A 19,770-nucleotide genomic window follows, 5' to 3' on the forward strand; every position below is an offset into this window, starting at 1 on the left:
GCACACTAGAAACAACAGAAGAGGCTAGCAAATGGACAATATGAAAAGCAGTCTGGGAATGCAGCAGCACAGCAGGACACTAGAAGCTGTGCTCCCGCATGCCTGTTTTGTCGAGAGAGCAGCCAGGCAGTCTGACCTCTCTGTCGACGGAGCACAGTGCTCTTCCGATTGGCTTGTGTGTGTGGCAGCACTCTGTCAACAGAAGTTTTGCTGGGAAATCTCTTCCGGCAGCGACTTCTGTCAACAGATCGCTGTAGTGCAACTGTAGCCGTACATTCTACCAGACTGTCTACCTATTGTTTACAGGACAAATCTCCTACATACAGTAAACCCTTGATTTAATGGACTGGGGGGGAGGGGTGTCCGTTAAACCCGAAAGTCCATTAAATATGAGGGTTTACTGCCCACCCACTCCAGGCAGGCTCCCCCAGCCCCCTCTGCCCCCCCTTACTTTTGTGGAGCTGGGGGGGTGAGATTTAGGATTTTACAAGCCCTAATTAAGTGGACCTGGGGAACAACAGGGGGGCTGGCAGATGTCCGTTGTTCCCGAAGTCCACTAAATTGGGGTCTGTAAAATCAAGGGTTTACTGTCCTTTGGAAAATGGGCCAATTCAAAAGCTTAACAGTAAGAGTTAGACAAACAGCAGAAAATGGTAAAAAATGTTTACACTTTCTAATGGAGGTGCTGAAAGCACATTTCTCTTTTAAACAAAGCCCAACTTCTTTCCTGAAGAGGGTCTGCTGAGCTGAAGAGCTTTGGAAAGCAGGGCAAAACACCTTTCCATCTCAAGTCCATAACTAGGCAAGAAAACAGGTGTATTCTAAAAAACATGTTTAGCTAACGATTTCCTAAATTAGTTTTTCAGCACACTTCAAGATGTAAGTATTAACAATGCGCTGAACTTAAGTTTTACAGCCCAAAGTTCATTCAATTTCAATATGAAGATACAGGTGAAAACTCTATGATGTCATCTGTAAACAACTTAAAGCACTAAGTAATATTACTACAGGAAGCATTTCTCAACAGGTAGAGTGATGAACCTACAGATTGTCTCATCAATATTTTCCATCTCTGATTTTGGCAGTTCTGATTTTTCGGTCTACAGCCATTAAGATCTTCACACACAGTTGTTTTATGTAAACATTTTACTTTGGCATTATTCACGAAAAGGACAAATTGGGATGCCAGTCAAAATCATCATAATGCCATAAATTTAATCCTTTCATTGACACTAAAATCCTTTGTGATTACAGACATTTTTCTTTTTGGAGTAGATTCTTTCTCTTGTTCCTGTTAAGACTATTATTTTCACTCTGTTATTACTAATCCTTTCTTTGTAAATAGCTACACCTACTTTAATCCAAAATGGTATGGTAAGCATTTGCTTCTTTGTGGAAGTACACAGATAATTAGGTTAATCTATGCTATCTTTCCATGTGAACTGATTGTTTCTTTACTGTGGACATATTTCATAACATAGTACTATGCTTGCCAGACTGCTTGGAGGCAAATCTGGAGCGCTTCACAAAGCATGTAGCTACTACGAACTGAAATCTTGATGTGATTGCAAGCTACACTGCCAGTCCGACCTGCCAGTTATTACTCATGATAGTTTTTCATGTGAATGTTAAATTTTGACCACACCTCTCTTTTACAAAAAAGCACTTCCATGAAATTCACTCAACTAAAGCTTTGGCAGATAAGTTACTGGGTTTTGTACATCAACTGAATATTGAGGACTTGAAATTCAAGTGCAAGGTAAAATTCTCTAACAGTAGCAACTATTATTACCTGTATGAAGTCCAAAATTGTCAATGGAAGCAAATCATCCAGATGGCCAATATCTTTGGAGAAACGATTTAGGATTCTCCCTGTGAAAAGAAGATTCAAAAGAAATTGGTTTATTCTCCCCTAAGACAATTAAAAAAATCACCAAAAATCCAAACATTTAAAAAAACACAATATGCATTAGTTTTCCAGACAATTTAAGAAAAGCGCGAAATGAATGGCTGACATTTATGGATGAAAGGCAATATTTGAAAACTGAACACAAAAGGAGATTGCTAGTGCAATATATTTTGCTAAAAAGGGTTTTTTGAATGACTGCTGCTTTAATACAGATATAAAATGTTTGTTTAAAAGTTCAGTGTGGGGGCACCACCATTTCAAATGTTCACTAACAATCTGAAACTAGTCATTTAGCTGGGATCCAAGACCCCAATCCTGCAAGCCCTTACCTGCATGCATAATATTATCCAAACAAGTAAGCAGTTATGAGGCTCGAGTTTTAATGCTTAATTATATCAATCTATATGGCTGTGGCCATAATACCTCTCCCTTTCAGAAGGGACATGTCAATGAGGCAGTTCAGAAGATGCTAATGAAGAGCTAACATAAACATACAGCAAGTCATTAGTATAATAGCAGCCGCACATGATTCAAAAGTGCCGCTTTCAGAACGCATGCTGTCTGTGCAGCTGGGGGTCTTTCCAAAGGACCCCCTGATGTCGAAAGCCCCTTCCTCCTATTAGGCTTTAGGAAAGGGAGGGGTAGTGTGGCCACAGCCAATGGGTCGTAACCTGGCTTACTCTGGTCCCTCCTTGCAAGTTCCACTGACACTTACCCTATGTATAGGCATTTACTATAAGGCCTAATATTAAAGTGACCATCTGTCCTGGTTTTACTGTGACAGTCCCTTATTTAAGCTGTCTCACAGACATCCTGACTTTTTTAAGAAAATAGGCAGATTGTCCCACATGTTGCAGGGCTCCTGTTCCCTGACACCCTGTGTCTTGGGGTAGCAGCCTCTCCCGCCAGGGAGCTTCTCCACGGGGTGGCTGCCCTGTTCCCCCCAGCTCTGCACCTTGTGGCAGCAGCTCCAGCTTCAGGGGAACTCTGTGGGGCAGCTGCCACATTCCCTGGCACCCAATGGTGGCAGGCCCCACTGCCGGCAAACTCCACAACAAGGCGGATGCCTCACTCCCTGGTGCCCTACACTTAGGGGAGGCAGATCCTGCTGCCCAGTAGCCCCTCCATGGGTCGGCTGCCTCATTCCCCAGCCTCCCGCACCTCAGGGAAGCAGCTCCTGCTTCATTCCCTGCCCCCCCACCCCCACTGGGAGTTTCTGGAACACCTCCCCAGCAGGGGTTTCTGGAGCCCCCATCATCCATTCCCCTTCATCCCTGGTGCCTCCCCTTTGGAAGCCTCAGAGCCCCCATCCTATGCGACTCACCCTGGAGCAGCAGCCCCCATCACCAATGAGCCCTGACACGGGATGGCAGCTCCACCCCCATCCCTGGAGGCTGGTGTTCTGTATTTGCCATACGGCAATGTGGTTACCCTACCTGATATGGTCCTTTTTAGTAGTTCTGTGGGTTTAAACCAACTTACACGGCACAAGAAGAAAAGTAAAGAAATTTTACTATATTTCAATTTATGTTGCAGCTGGTACTGGAATCAAATTTTAGTTAGCTTCATGCTGACATCGCATTTTTTATGTGGATGTAGCATTGTTTTTATGTTTATTGAGAATCTTGGCAATGCTGATCTGCATTAAATGTAATAACATTTTTACTTTGCTATCACTGAAGCACTTACTCTCTTCTATTTTCTTAAGTTCTATTTGAGTGAAAAAAAAATCAGTCCTAGAAAGAGACCTTTAATTACAAACATTCTGCCACCATTAGGTAGATTAGTACTTTACTCCACAAACTCATGGTTCTATGAAGTAAGGTACCACTTAGCCTAGGGATGAGAATCTTGCCTTTCATAAGGGGTTTATACATGTGAATACATTCAAGCTTCTTTCTTTTCACAATTATTTTGATGTATTTTGGATTGAATTTTTTTTCTCTCTTTTGGAACGGTGTATAATAAGGGGAGGGAATTGAGGAAGGTATTTTTATTTGCAGAGGACTAGCAAAATTAGTGCTTTCCAAACCCTCCTTTGGTGGAGGGCTAAGAGCAGATGCTCTGTTGAAAAAAATGTTGAGTTTAGAAGTTTGGGATAAAGGTGAACTGCAGATTAAAAATGAAAACAGAATTAAACTGAGATTTTCATAATGGCGTGTCTAGGTTTACTGAAGAGATCACAAAATGCACTATTTGGTGACATCACAAACACTATGGCTGCATCTATACTACAAAGGTTCTTTGAAAGAAGTTCTTCTGAAAGAGAACTTCCAAAAACCACACAAAAAAGCAGATCGCTCTTTTGATAGAGTGTGCATACAGACCCTGCTCTTTCAAAAGGGATCAGAAAATATGGTGCCATGAGAACTGCTCTTTCAAAAGAAGGGCCCGTGGAGCGTCTAAACATGCTTTTCTTTGACAGGCTCTTTCGGAAGCAGGCACTCTTCCTCGTTGATTTCAGATCAAAAGAGTGCGTTTTGTGTCTGCACACTCTGCATGTTTTTATCAACAAAGGCCTGGCTTTTCTGCAAAAAAACCTGATAGTGTAGATGCAGCCTGTGTGGCCCAAGTGTTCCCAAGATCTCCATGAAAATGTCATCACAAAATGGGAAAGCACAGTGTCTTCTACAGAACTAGCCACACTCTCCTGGTATCTCAAGAAGACTATTCGCAGTGTCAGGATTAATATGGTGTGGGTTGGACAGGGACTGGGAAACCCCACATTGGGTTGGGGTGGAGTGAAGTGAGAAACATATAATCATCCCTTTAGCCTTGCAAAGAGTACTCATAAAAATGGAGCTTAGCGCACTAATTTGTTCTGAGATATCCTTGACTCATGAGGAATCACATTTTAAAGGTGGATACTGAGGCAAGTACCATCAGGAGTGTCCCTGTTCATGCTGAGTCATTGTAGAGGGAGAAGGCAGCCACGCTGGGGGCATAGAGACACAGGGACTCCATGCAGATGATGACGCAGAGATCCTGGGTAATATGCAGATTTGCAAATGGGCCTTGGCAGTTGTTTCATATTGGAACAGAAAGATCAGGGGAAACTTCAGCAAGGGATACCTCCTGAAGTGTTCTGACCCTTGGGTCCCCTCACTGGAGTTTTGATGCAAGAGGGTGAAACTCAGCCCATGAAATTTATGTAATGCAGTGCAGCTCCTGGTAGCTCTAAGTTCACATTATGGGAGACCTTCACTGAACCAAGAGAGAAAAGATCATTTATAAAAGTAGAATGTTTACTTCTTTTCAAACTGCCCCCATGGCCTGCTTAGCACCGAAGCCTGATCTTATCTCTGTCTTAAATTTTGCTTTGGCAATCCCAGTCTTGGTTATACCTCAAAGAAAATTCCATAATATACAGCACTACGTCAAAAAAGCAAACTGTTTCAAACTAGTTACTTCCACCTGTACAGGGCAGGTCAGTATTAACTATGCTAGGAAACCTGGAATACCTTTACCAAACTCATTCCTAGAGCAGCATTAGTCACTCTAATCCAGTTGTGAAAATAGTTTAACTCTTTGTACTTTTTGTAGGTGGGTCCCTAAAAGATAGAGGGCTGAGACAAATTAGCAATGAAATAACTATCACAAAGCAATTTACCCTTTGAAGTTTCAATATCAACAGCATGTGAAGTTGTGCTGTCCATCTTCTCTAAGACTACAACTACACTAGAAGTATCTGTCCACAGAAGTTACTCTCAAAAGAGATGTTCCAGTAAAATTTCTGTCGACAGATTGTGTTTACACATAAAAGCCAACTGACCTTTTAATCCACTCTGTCAACAAAAGGGTCTCCTGATGCATCTACACGGCTTTTTTGTTGATGGTTTCTGTCAACAAAACAACTTTTGTGTGTATATGCTCCACCACTTTTGTCGACAAAACCCCAGTTTTGTCCAAAAAATACTCTACTGTAGATGTAGCCTCACACTGTTATTCCAATTTACAAGTTAAAGTTGATCAAGAAGTGTTGAAGAGTTTTATCACTTTTTACAGGTTTGTGATGCTCCTTTGTGCTACTTCAAAATGTTTCAAAGCTCTGCTATGCCCACCTCCTCACCCTCACCTTCCAAAGAAAAATGGGAAAAGTTGCCAACATCTGGCACTAAAGAAAATAAAAGAAAGCATATACAACACAAAAACTGCATAATAGAGATCCTCATTATGACTGCCAAGAACAAATTCCAGAACATTCTCATTTACAGTAACAATTATCATTTTGGCTAATAAATAATAATTTTGACTAAATAATAATCTTTTAGAGAATGATCTTTGAGGCATACAGACCCATGACAAAACCAAGCAGGATGAACCATAAGAAAGATTCCTCTGGGATGACTATTTCCTCACCATATTCACATTACAAACAAACTGCTACTGAATTCTCACGGGTAATCAAGTTGCTAATTAATACCAAAAACGTAATTTTGGTGATTGCCTTATAAAATTGTTATATGTTTTAAAAGAATGTTTTGACACAGCAGTTAGTAGGAAAGTAGAAATTAATCTGAGATGATCAGTAAAATATGAAAAAAATTCTTTTCATCTGCCTAATCCACATTCAAATATAAATATAGTAATTCTACAGAATGACAAGAACTAAAATATGAGTAAGAAAAACAGTTGGTATATGAACATGACTAGACTTGAAGGCAATGGGGCCTTCTACAATCCATTCTAAGAAAAGAAAATAATTTAAATATCTTGGAGTTCAATCAACCAATTCCTTAATAGGCTATTTGAGTTTATCTACAGTTGCAAAATTTTAATATATTTGAACCTTTAATAATTAATGAACAAAGCTGTTAATTATCTATTCACTATTTAGGAACACTCCTTTTGGTGATCCTTAAGTTCAGGGCAAAAGCTAATGTTTTCTTCTTCTACTGCTAATTAGTTATTCTAGGGCCCATTCCTATTGCATCTGGATGCATCACAAATAAAAAAAAAATACCTCGATCAGTAAAAACAAACAAATTAATGGGCTTTCTTCCCACTTTCACAAACACTGATTTTACCCCAGTGTTACTCCACTCACTGTTTCGCTGTGTCTACACTAGAGAGTTTAGTCAACAGAAGGGGGTCTTTTGTCAACATAACTCAGGGCTCATCTACACGCATAAAGCATTCTGTTGACAGAGTCTCGGCAGAACTCTGCATTTGTCTCGACAGTGTTATCCCTCGAAAGCTTGAGGAATAACGCGTCTGTTGACAGAAGGACAGCGTAGACACTTCTGTCACTGGGCACCCCTGGTTTCAGAGCTTCTGGTCAGGCACTGTCGACAGAAGGCCAAGCAGTCTGGCTGTTCTCTGTTAACAGAGCAGATTGCTCTGTCAACCTTCTTTTCTCGTATAGATGTGCTCTGTCAACAGAGTTTCTGTTGACACAACTCTGTCAACAGACAGTACTGTCAACAGATGCTTCTAGCATAGACGTAGCCTATGAGATCAGAATCAAGCCCAGAAGACCCTGTTCACAAGAAGGCATAACTGAGCTGAACAGTAATAAACTCAAGCTATGACCCACCAAGGAAGCAAATTCTACCATCAGGGACCAGACACAGTGTCCAAACTCTAGTGCCCCATCCTGGGATTTGCCATCCTGATATTGCATAGACAAAGACTGCACAGCCACAGTCTGGGTACTGGATGTCCACAGTGCACTTTGACACCATAGCTGGCCTGTTCAGCTGAATCAGGCTCCTGGGGCTTGGACTAAAGGGCTGGTCAATAGCAGTGTAGTCATTAAGGCTCGGGCTGGAGATTGGGGGGTTTCAGAGGTCAAGTTGCAGCCTGAGTCCAAATGTCTACACTGCTACTGAACATCCGCTTAGCCCAAGCCCCAGGTGCCTTAGTCAGCTTGCGCAAGCCTGCCATAGGTGTCTAATTGCACTGTAGACATACCCTAATTTAAATGGAAGAGAGTTTCACAAGATATGAAGAAACAGCTTTCATCTCCCTTTTAAAGAGCATATGTTTTGTAATCTCTTAGATACACAACACTACAGGCAGCACAGGAGAAGAGATCCTAAATATGATGTCAACGTTAGTCATTCTTGCAAGAATTTTCCAGCTTTTCCCAAGAACACTACATGTTTTCTGCCAGTATTCAGTGCAAGAGTTTGCCCAGGGCTGCTCCCCAGATTCAGAGGGGTTTTGCACCTCATATCTAAGAACTATAAAGCTGACCCACAGAAAATATTTTCCCTGAACCCCCTAGGTCCTTAATAGCCTATGGGCTGCTCTTCTGCATTCCCAAGTTCCTTACAGAAGTTATGGATTTTGTGGATCATTTGGATGGTGTTATTTGCAGGATAAGTGTAGTGAATTTGTCCACATAAAAATCCCACCTTAGAATTCATCCACATTTCAGCTTGTAACATCCTCAAACTCAGCTACTGCATGCAATTTTAATTATTCAAATAAAAATCAAAACTTCTTCACATAACATTTTAAAAGAAGTAAAATAAACATATAGACATTGTATAGTTACGATACTCTACAGTAACAGGGAAAAAAGGTCTGCAAATCAATTCAGAAATCTTTTAAAGTGTCAGTGTTGCAAAGAGTACTTGACTCTGCCCAAAGAACCTGTTATTTTCAGGGTACTATGGACTTTCCAAGTCCTTCACATAATTTCAGTAGCAAACTGTAGCAGAAGACGTGCTCACTCTGGCAGTTCCATGTATGTTATTACATTAAATAACTTCATCAAACCACACTCAGTTCTTAGATTTCTTCTGAAGTAATTAAATAACTACTGAATGCCAATTAATCACAGTTAAATAAGGGTCTGTCAACAAAATGCAATGTACACATTTGAGACTATTTGACTGTCAAATACTTGGCAGTATCTAAGTTAAACAATGATTCATTAAACCTCCTTTACTACACAATGGTTAGGCTAAACTTGAAGTGAAAGAATCGAAACTCTTTTGTTCTGCATGAAAAGGGCATCCAACCTCATAGTGTGATATTCTTTTCTTACTAAGTTTGTAAACTGATTCCATGAATCAGAATGTGTTCAGGTGCTCCACATTCACTTTGCTTTGTTGATATTTCAGAGTAGATGTTCGAATCTTTTCATCCAAACAATGAAAATACTTGACAATTTGACACATTTATTTAAAATGGCTATTCATACTAAATGATGAAAGGAACAGAATCCAAACTAAATCAACATTTATGATCTAAACACCAGCAAATGAAAGATTTTTTTCTACCAGTTATACGTTAGTATCCTTCACATTAACCTTCAAGTGCTACTTTTAGCATTTAGGGGTTCCATGCCAGTCCCAAGCCTGGATAAAGAAGGAAGGTTGGTCAGATGAGTTTCGATGTGCTGATTGTGAAACAACAATATGAACGAAATCTAATGCCAGTACGACTAAATGATAAAAGATGCTGGCTTGGACACTGCCATAAACAAGGTCTGCAGCACCAATCGAGCAATCACATTTGGGTCGATAAATCGGCTTTCAAAAGAAAATTTCAACTAATGCATATACTATCAATTGGAACGTGGAACATCTGAACACTGTGGGCAACTGGAAAGTTAGAGCTGCTTTGAAAGGAGATAGATATTAATGCGATATGGACTGGCAGAGATGCATTGGACAGCATCAGGAGAAATGTGCGGTTGCAAAGTCATTTGGTCAGGAAATGAAACGAAGCATGACGCAGGAGTCGGATTCCTTCTTAGCAAAAGAGCTAGAGGAGCTTTGTTAGGACACAAACCAGCAAGATCAAGAATGACGGTAGCGAGATTCAAAGCAAAGCCGTTCAACATCTTGATCATTCAGGTATATGCACCCACATCAGAGAGTATGGAGGAACACATCGAGTATTCTACAAAGACTTGACAAAGATGCTCAAAGAGATACTCAAGAGAGATGAGTTGATCATCGGAGGAGATTGGAATGCAGAGGTTGGAACAGATAACGTAGTTTGGAGGAGAGTCATGGGAAGGTTTGGATACAGATACAGAAATAAACAAGGCAAGAAACCACTAGAGTTTGCTATGGAGCATGATATGATCTGCAACAAGAGATTCCAATAAAAGGCCTGTAGGAAGTGGATATGGCGATGGAATGATGAGAAATCCAATAACATGATAGGTATGATTTTGATAAGAAGATGAGTAACATCAGCGCAGCAGTGATGAAATTTCCAAGGAGCAGATATAGCCTCAGACCACAGTCTAGTGATTGCAAATTTCAAGATGAATCTCAATAGAAAGTACAAGACATAGTTTAAGAAAAGAAGGCTAGGCAAGGAAGAAATAGGGAATGCATACAGAGCAGTACTCGAAGAGAAGATTAGGAATTCAGGCACAGAGAAAGACCTAGATAAGAGAGTGGAAGGGATAGCCACAGTGATAGAAAAGGCAATTGAGCACACTGTTCCAGAAGAAAAGATCAGTAAGAAGTGGATTACACAGGAGACAGTGAAGTTGGTCCATGAGAAGAGAGCATTGAAGATCAGAAGGGATTTCTCCAACAGGGTGGAACAGCAATACAGGATGAAATGCAACGAGACAAGGGAAGCTGCCAGAAAGGTTAAGGCGAAATGGTTAAAGGAGTGGTACGAAGATATAAGAGAGGTATTACAGTGAGTGTAAGGCCCGGGAGGTGTATAAAATGATTAGGAATATTAATAGGAAGTGGCAGCCAAAGCAGATGTCCATCAAAGACGAGAACGACGAGGTGCTCATGAACAAGGAGAAGGTTGTGAAGTGATGGATGAGATATTGCACCGATCTGTACAAAGCAAAGTTGGATCTGAGTGTCTCAGAGGGACTGATTGACGAACTGAAAGAAATATCTCCTATGGAGAGCGAGACAAATATTTTGATTGAGGAAGTAGAAAGAGCAGTGAAACGACGAAAGAACAAGAGCTCTGGAAATGATAAGATCACAAGAGAGATGATCAAATACAGTGGAGAAAATATGATTCAGGAAATACACCAACTATGTAATATAGCATGGAAAGAAGGGAAGGCACCTAAGGAGTGAACAAGATCCATGCTAGTGACAATACACAAGAAAGGAAGTGCATTAGAGTGAAAGAACTACAGAACAATTGCTCTAACAAGTCATCTAGGCAAGGTGCTCATGATGATACTGACAGGCTGTGTCTACACTAGCACAAATTTTCAAAATGGCCATACAAATGGCCATTTCGAAGATTACTAATAAAGCTATGAAATGCATATTCAGCGCCTCATTAGCATGACACCAACCGTGGCTCTTCAAAATTGCCACAATTTGCTCGCGCGTGGCTCAGTCAGACAGGGGTCCTTTTTGAAAGGACCCCACCAACTTCAAAATCCCCCTATTCCTATCAGCAGGAACGAACTGCGGCAATTTCAAAGAGCCGCAGCTGGTGGCATGCTAGTGAAGCACTGGTAATGCTAATTTGTGCTAGTGTAGACACAGCCACAGAGAGACTGAGATCACAGATAGAAGAACATCTAGCTGATGAGCAAACGAGATTCAGGAAAGATAGAAGTACCATACAGCAGATATGGACAGTAAGACTGATAATGGAAAAAGCTTGACAAAAGAACACGTACAGTTGCTTTGTTGACTTTCAGAAGGCATTTGACAGTATAGATCACAAAGTGACAGGGCGGTGTTAGAGTCATATGGAGTGGCTAGCAGACTGATATGGTTGTTGAAGGTTATCAGCAACAATGCAGAGGCAGCGGTGAGAATGTGCAGAGAGTTGGGACGTTGGTTTAGAACGAGTAGAGGTACAAGACAAGGAGAACGGATATCATCAAATATCTTCATCACACATCTAGAGAATGTGATGGACAGGATCAAGGAAGAGGTAGAAGGGATATCGATGTATGAGATGTGAATAAACAACTTGAGGTTTGCAGATGACATAGTTAACACTGAAGAAGATGAAGAGAAGCTAGGGAGAATGGTGCACGTGCTAAACAAGGAAGGGAAGTGATATGGACTTATTATGATCATAGATAAAACAAAAACAATGGTATTTGGACATAAGGAAATAGGAAGGAAGGATCAGTGCAGACAGGATCTAACAAGAGAATGTGGAGAAGTGCCATTATTCCCAAAATATATTTTCTGTGATGGTTTATTCCACATTTATTTTCCCTCAAAATGCACAAAATAGTTCATCTACTCAGATTTGCACAAAGCACCACTGTAGCAGAACCTTGGACTAGGCCATGTAAAATGTATGACTTGCTGTCTCTTTACCAGTCAGATAATTTATTAGACTCTCACTTCGATTTTGGTGCACCATAAACACATTAACTTATGAAAGGACATGTGTGGTATAAATGTATGATGCTGTATGAATCCTGATTGTATTTAGATTATTTCTTATTTCATTTTGTTCTCTTTTAGATCTCTTTTCAGGAAGTAATTCACACAATATATCTTAGCATGTGATTTTTGCTGTTGAATGCATTTGACCTTTGTCTGAGCAGGAGAAAGGAAAGGGGCTGTGGTGGCTTTGATGGCCCCACTGAGCAAAAGAGGACCAAAAATGCTGCTCAGCTGACAGCACTAACCTGTTGGGCACACTGGTTAGAGGGTGTGGAGGAGGCTGACAGTATTTATATCCCATGGTCCCCTTGTGGACACCTGCACCAATCAGCAGCACTGACACTCCCACTCATAGGATTAGAGTAGAATGGGGCTACATCTATACTAGGCAAAGCAAGTCAATTACAGATACTCAATTCTAACTACAGCAACTGTAAAGCTAAAATCAACTTATCTGTGCTCAACTAACTTGGTTATCTAAACTGGAGAAAGTCGATGGGAGTACCAGGGTCAACAGCAAACCCTGAGAGGTTGATTTCACATGACCATACTAGGTGCGCAAAATCAAACCTGGAAGATCACCCCTGAGTGGTTCGATCTTCTTGACTAGTGTAGACGTAGCCTGGATCTCTTCCGATCTGTTGTAAGCACTGTGCTAGCTGATGTGTTCTTTGGGGCAAGAAAATAATGTCTCCTTCCACCAGACCAGCCAAGGCCAGGTACTTTTTTTTTTTTAACCTCCTCATAGCAGGTCACAGCTCTAGTGAGGTAGGTAAGGTGGTTAGTTCAAGGTGTCACAGTTCAATAGGTACCCCTGTGGAAGGTCTCCAGTGCAGGTAATACTTCTAAAGGTGTTCGCGTTCCCTGAAAAAAGGAGATGGAAAGGGATACCATAGATATTTCTAAAATTTCATGATTTTCAAGACAATCTTGTGATTTTGCAGATCTGATTCACGTCTGAGTGCTTGGTGTTGGTAATATTGTGAAAAATATATACTTTATGACAAAGCATTATAAATCCACACTAACACGCCTGGCTAGAATTTACAAAGCAGGATATTTTCCAGAGGACAGCATGTGAAAGCAGGTAGATAAGAAAGAAAGAGTGAAAGAAAGAATGAAAGAAAGAACAAAAGAAAGGAAGAGCTATTGGAACAATAGTCTATAAAGCCTCAAAGATGATCAAATGGAGATATGTATCCACAAAAAAACTAAAAGAAGTAAAAGAATGCACAGATGAACAGATATGGCCAGAGAAAGACAAGAGAGCATTTTAACTCTGCCTGAGTGCACATGTACACTCCACTTGTACGAAGGGATGGTAGCTACCTGACCAGATATCCTTTTGACATAGTGTTAAATGAGGTATCAGCTACTTGGAGCTTAAACAGGCAAATTTTGTGTGCATTCCATCTGGATTGGTTTTGCAAAATCTATAATTTTGGAGAGGTTTGACTCAGGAAGTCCAGGTGAATGGCAGTGCAAACTGTAATATCATTCCAAGTCAGACTGGCATGCTAACAACATAGAATATCATAGACTACACAACTTTCTTTTTGAAATTCACATTTAAAAGGCCTTTTCCTTCCTATGTCATGTGTCTATGGTCAGGAAAGCACATGTTATTAGCATCCTGTATAAGTTTCCAGAACCTTTATCAGCTGTCATGATATCTTCTATCTCATACCAGTGAAGATAATTATGACAGTGCTGCTTCTATTTCATTTCTGCCTAGAATCTTCCAAGCAAATCTATATGGACTGAATTTACCATAACACTTAATTTAGAAAGCTCTGGCATTAAAGTTCTTCATATAGTCCACCAAATCACCAATAAGTTTAGAAAAATCCATTAAATGTGACATTTCATGCACTCATCTAATTTTCTAGAGGCTCGTTTCCCATCTGTTTTTATTTTTGGACTAACTTTTTACTAAGATATTTACATCAAATTTTTCTTTACTAATCTTTATATCTATTTTAGTCTTGTTCAAACCGATCTCTGTTTTTCAGCAATCACATGCCTAGTAAGGATAGCTGTAAAACTGATATTCATAAAAGGCCCATTCTGCCTTACAATTTAGCAATAGCACAACTTGTATGATTCCTAAGGCACCTTTCCTTCTTTGTGAGTTTATACTGCCAAAGAAGATAGAGGTTGCGCTCACATTGTCTGGCATGGTCAGGACCAGACAAGGTACCAAACAAGAGAATTTACCAGATGAAGGGAGTCCAGGGCTTCTATCCACAGACAGCCCCCCAGCTGCCAATGGGCAGCCAGAGAACTCCATCTCTGTCCCCTGGCCCCACAGAGCAGGCAGGGGGAGTGGGGGATCCTGATTTTTCCTGGCTGCCATGAGGGAGGCATGGGGCTCTGGCTCCAGGCCCTGCAATGCTGCTGGGAAGGCAGGGACTCCATCTCCTGGTCCCATGCTGCCATGCGGCAGAGAGGTGCTCCTGTTCTTGGCCCCACGCTGCTGCAGGACAAGTGGGAGTGGGGGCTCTGGATCCCAGCCGCACTCTGCCATGGGTCAGGCAGGGACTCCAGATCCCAGCCCCAGCCCAGTACTCTCTTACCCTGGAACATCTGTAGTTTGGCTGCTGCTGTACGATAGAGTACCACGTTTGAAGGTGCAACCTGTACCAAACTTGTGGTACCCAGAGTGTTTTGCTACCCCACATCTGGAAAGGTTAGTGCAGTCTGATTTTCCATGTCTTTTGCCCATCTGATATGAAACACATCAAATGGCTGTGAGTAATGTTTTCTCCCAGCACTACTTAGCTGGGACACTTTGTCCCATCGTAACAGATGAAAGGTTGGTTTCAGTTATTCATGCCTCTGCCCCCTCTTGGATGGATTATAGCAACATATAAGATATACCTGGGTATAAGACTTTGAGCATTCAAGAAACTCCAACTTGTGAAAAACACTGCAGTGCATCTTTTCAGCAACACAGGCTACCATTCATCAAATCTGTTTCCAGTTCTTTACCCTGGCTTCCCACATAATTTTGAATCAAGTTCCAGATCTTGGCCCTCATCTTCAAAGAGTTTCATGACTTGAGCTCATAACACCTAAAAGATCACTTAGGCTATGTCTACACTAGCCCCAAACTTCGAAATGGCCATGTAAATGGCCATTTCGAAGTTTATTAATGAAGCGCTGAAATACCTATTCAGTGCCTCATTAGCATGCAGGCAGCCGCGGCACTTTGAAATTGACGCGGCTCGGCGCCACGCGGTTCGTCCAGACGGGGCTTCTTTTTGAAAGGACCCTGCCTGCTTCAAAATCCCCTTATTCCTATGAGCAGATGGGAATAAGGGGACTTCGAAGTAGGCGGGGTCCTTTCGAAAAGGAGCCCCATCGGGATGAGCCGCACAGTGGCGAGACGCGTCAATTTCGAAGTGCCGTGGCCGCCCGCATGCTAATGAGGCACTGAATATGTATTTCAGTGCTTCATTAGTAAACTTCGAAAAATTTAGAAGTTTGGGGCTAGTGTAGACATGGCCTTAAAGTTACAGGATGAACATTCTTTTGAGAACTTCAGACCTCCGGCACAACAGAACTCTCAACAGTAAGAGTAAAGCCTGGCTGTGTGGCAGACAGAAAAAATAATTACTCACCTTTGTAACTGTTGTTTTTCAAGATGCTTTGCACATATCTACTCAATACCGGTGTACACATACCATGTGCACAACTGTTGGAAAGCTTTTCCCTAGCTGCTACTTATCAGGTTGGGTGTGGAGCCCCCTGGAGTGGCACCACTGTGAAGCCTATCCATGATCCTGCTGACCTGACTCCCCCACAGTTTCTTCTTGCTGGCTACTCTGACCGCGTGGAAGGAGGGGATATTCAATAGATATGAGCAACGCGTCTCAAAGAACAACTGTTACAAAGATGAATAACTGTTTTTTCTTCTTCAAGTGCTTGCTCATATCTATTCAAGTAAGGTGGTGCACAAGCCGTACTCAGGAGGATGGGTCAGGGTCAACACATGGCTGACTCAAGGACGGTAGCCCCGAAGTCTGGATTGTTGCACAATAGCACAGTGAGACATGAAAGTGTGTAGCGAGGCCCACGTTGCAGCAAGGTCCATGTTGCAGCTCAACAGATTTCCTAGAGAGGAACATGAGCCAGGATGGCAGTGGAAGAGGCTTCAGCTTGTGTGGAGTAAGCCATAACAGATGGCAGGGAAACCATAGGAAGGTTGTAGCACATTCATATACAGATGTGATCCAGGAAGAGATGCGCTGAAACGAAACCAGGAGCCCTTTCATACAATCAGTGACAGACACAAATTGCTGCGAGGTCTTGCAGGGGGGCTTGGTCCTGTCAATGTAGAAGGCAGGCGCCCACCTTGCAAGAGTGCAGTGTCTGCTCCCATGTGGAGCTGTGAGGTTTAGGATAGAAAACAGGAAGGAAAACATCCCGGACAATATGAAAACCAGAAACTAGTTTCAGAAACAAAGCTGTGTGAGGGCGGAGTTGAAACTTGTCCTTACGCAAAACCAGCACCATTTTTGTTTATTTAAAAAAAAAAAAAGAGGAGCCAACACTCAGCTGGCTCCGTGCCCCCACTCCCTCACCCACCCCCAGCCAGTCTCGTAGCTGGAGCTGCCAAGGTGCTGGTATCCAGTACCGACACAAAAAAGCACTGTGCAAAACCATGTATGCGGTCTCTGACATGAGGGCCTGGAACTCAGACACCCTTCTGGGAGAGGTGATGGCCACTGGGAAGGCCACTTTCCAAGAGCGGTAAAGGAGGGAATATGTGGCCAAGGGAACATGTGGCCCCATTAGCACCTGGAGGACCAAGTTAAGGTACTAGGCAAGAACCAACTGGTGGGCCAGAAGGTAAAGATGATCTATGCCATTGAGAAAGTGCCCAACCATGCGGTTTGCAAAAACAGAGCACCTGCCCTCCCCCAGACAGAAGGCCAAGATGGCTGCCTGGTGGACCTTAAGCCAAGAGGAGGCAACACCCTGCTGCTTCATGGAAACAAGGCAATCCAACAACTGCGGAAAAGAGGTGGACAGAGGCATGAGGTCATGCTGACAACAACAGCAGGTGAAGCATGTCCACTTAGCCAAGTAAGACCACCTCATGAGCAGCTTACAGCTACTGACAAGGTTGTGACACACTCGTTCCAAGCACGACTGTTCAATGGGGTTTAACCACAAAGCTGCCACTCCATAAGGTCAAGAGCATGAAGGTCTGGGTGGTGAAGACGACCATGGTCCTGCATGGCGAGGTCTGAAAGCAGGGGACCCAGAATGGGAGGAAGCTCCGAGAGCTCCAGCAGTGCTGACAAGCCCAAGCACTGGCAAGCCCCAGCCAGGGCTATAAGGATAACATTTGCCTGGTCCCTGGGGATCTTGAGGGGCACCTTGTGCACAAGAGATAATGGAGGAAAGGCATAAAGCAGCCCCAAGTCCCACCAAATGAGGAACACATCCACGAGGGAGCCGGCTCTGAGGCCCTGGAAGGAGCAAAACTGAGGACACCTGCAGTTGTTCTGGGATGCAAAGAGGTCCAGCAGGGGAAAGCTCCATTTTTGGAAGACAAAGCAGAGGACATCCATGCAAAGTGACCACTCACGAGGGCGGAAACAGCAACTGAGATGGTCTGCCAGCTGGTTCTGGACCCCCAGGAGACACAATACCTTCAGGTGGATAAAGTGGGCTATTGCAAAGTTCCCACAAGCACAAAGCCTCCAAGCATGATGGGGAGGACCGTGTACTTCCAGAAAGTTAATGTAATACATGGCCATCATGTGGTTTATTAGGACCATGACACAGTGGTTGCAGAGGTGAGGTAAAAAGGCGAGACAGGCAAGGCAACCAGCCTGACACTCACACACATTGATGTGGAGAGATAATGCCTCTGCAGACCATACTGCCCGAGTGGTGAGTGACCCCAGATGGGCTCCCAGCCCAAAGCAGATGCATCTGTTACTAGCAATATGGTAGGTTGGAGTGCGTGCAAAAGGGGACACTGACCAGCATGTTCCAGGTAAATAGGCACCAGCACAGAGTAACAGAGACATGTTGTGGCATTGTGACAATCCTGTCCGTGCTGTCCCAGCCCTGCAATACACTGATGCCAGCCATGCCTGGAAGGGGCAAAGGCTCAGCATGGCAAATGGGACCACATATGTTGATGCTGCCATACGCCCAGTACGCAGAGGCACATCCTGGTTGCGGTCACTGGAAATGCAGAAAGGGAGAATAGAAGCTGAGTGAGAGCCTGACTTCAATTCCCCAAAATATTGTGAAACAAACATATTGTTTGCTGCCATCACACTGTTCACTTGGTGTGTGTGTGACAGACCTTCCCCGACTCTGTGTCTATTTAGATCACAAATTCTTCCAGCAGTCTGTCTCCGACTCCATGGTGGTACAGCACCTAGCAGAATGCAGCCCCATTCATGTCTGGTTCTTAGGCGCTATTCTAGTAAATGCAAAACCACAGAAATGTAGAGCTGGAAGAGACGTCGGAAAGTCATCAAGTCCAGCCCCCTACGCTGGAGGAGCTGGAGGGGGCCAATGGCAGTACCACCTTGGTGCGTCCCCAGATTGTTCAGAAGATGGGATATCAGGAGCCTCCAGAGGGGGAGCTGAGGTAGGTTGAAGGTCCAGCAGTGGATGACTAATGGTTGCCTCAGGCACCAAGACAGTAACTGAGGACTGAGCCTGGAAAAGGGGCATAGTGATCTGAGCATGGTTACATTCCCAGGGCATCCAGAACTGCCACTGGGGAGGAGGACACTGAGGAGCTCCCGCCACCCTGTGCAGACAAGGTCTGCTGGGGTCAAGAGGTTGAAAAGGACAAAGACCTCCCAGCAGAAGGAAGGCAAAGCCGAATGAGAAGGCTTTGGCAGTGCCAAGCCAGCAGGAGTCACTGAAGGAGGGTGGTAGCAAGCTGCGCCAAGCTGAGACAATGCAAGTCAACAAGACTGAAATGGAGAACAAGACCGGCAAGGCGAGCAAGAGCAGCATGGAGAACGATATCATCATGGAGCGCGGTACCAGTGTCGAGAATGAAAAGAGCAGGATTTGTGCACCAAATGAGACCTGTACAGGGTGTGTGACTGTTTCATCGAGGAGGACCAGGGCTGAGATGGGGACCTGTGAAGTGCAAGGGATGGATACTGAGATTGGGACCGATGCACCAAATGAGACAGGCACTGAAATTGGGACCGATGTGCCGACTAGGATCAGTGAGGAGACTGGGACCTGTGCGCTGAGGGGAACCATCACGGAGAACAAAACCTGTGCATCAAGCAGGAACTGTGCTGAGGAGCACCCACGTGTTCGAGAGAAAGGGGCCAAGATCGCTGACCATTGTGACTGATACATCGGGTGGAAGATTCTGAGCTGGAGCACTGCCAGGATGGATGTTGCCCCTTGGTGACATGGTGTCTAGCATCAACGTGGTGGGCCAACCATCTTGAAGACCCAGACACCAAGCCCGAACCACCTGCCATAGAGGCCCTGTATGGAACTTGGTGGACAATGCTGCCATGACTGCAACTGGTGCCATGAGTC

At 43.3% G+C, this 19,770-nt stretch overlaps 1 protein-coding gene across 7 annotated transcripts in view; it reads right to left on the reverse strand.

The window, feature by feature from the left end:
- Window positions 1–19,770, reverse strand: part of ABCC4 (ATP binding cassette subfamily C member 4 (PEL blood group)) — a 227,138-nt gene that overhangs the window by 93,029 nt on the left and 114,339 nt on the right. For all 7 annotated transcript variants that reach the window (XR_012644888.1, XR_012644889.1, XM_074989214.1 and 4 more), the window contains one exon: window positions 1,793–1,872. Coding sequence is in view for 5 of the 7 variants with exons in the window: in XM_074989214.1 (XP_074845315.1) it covers window positions 1,793–1,872 (80 nt within the window). In the remaining 2 variants the exon portion in view is untranslated. The remainder of the gene's footprint in view (window positions 1–1,792; window positions 1,873–19,770) is intronic.

Source organism: Carettochelys insculpta, chromosome 1, assembly GCF_033958435.1.
Source record: "Carettochelys insculpta isolate YL-2023 chromosome 1, ASM3395843v1, whole genome shotgun sequence".
In the NCBI taxonomy this organism is placed as follows: domain Eukaryota; kingdom Metazoa; phylum Chordata; order Testudines; family Carettochelyidae; genus Carettochelys; species Carettochelys insculpta.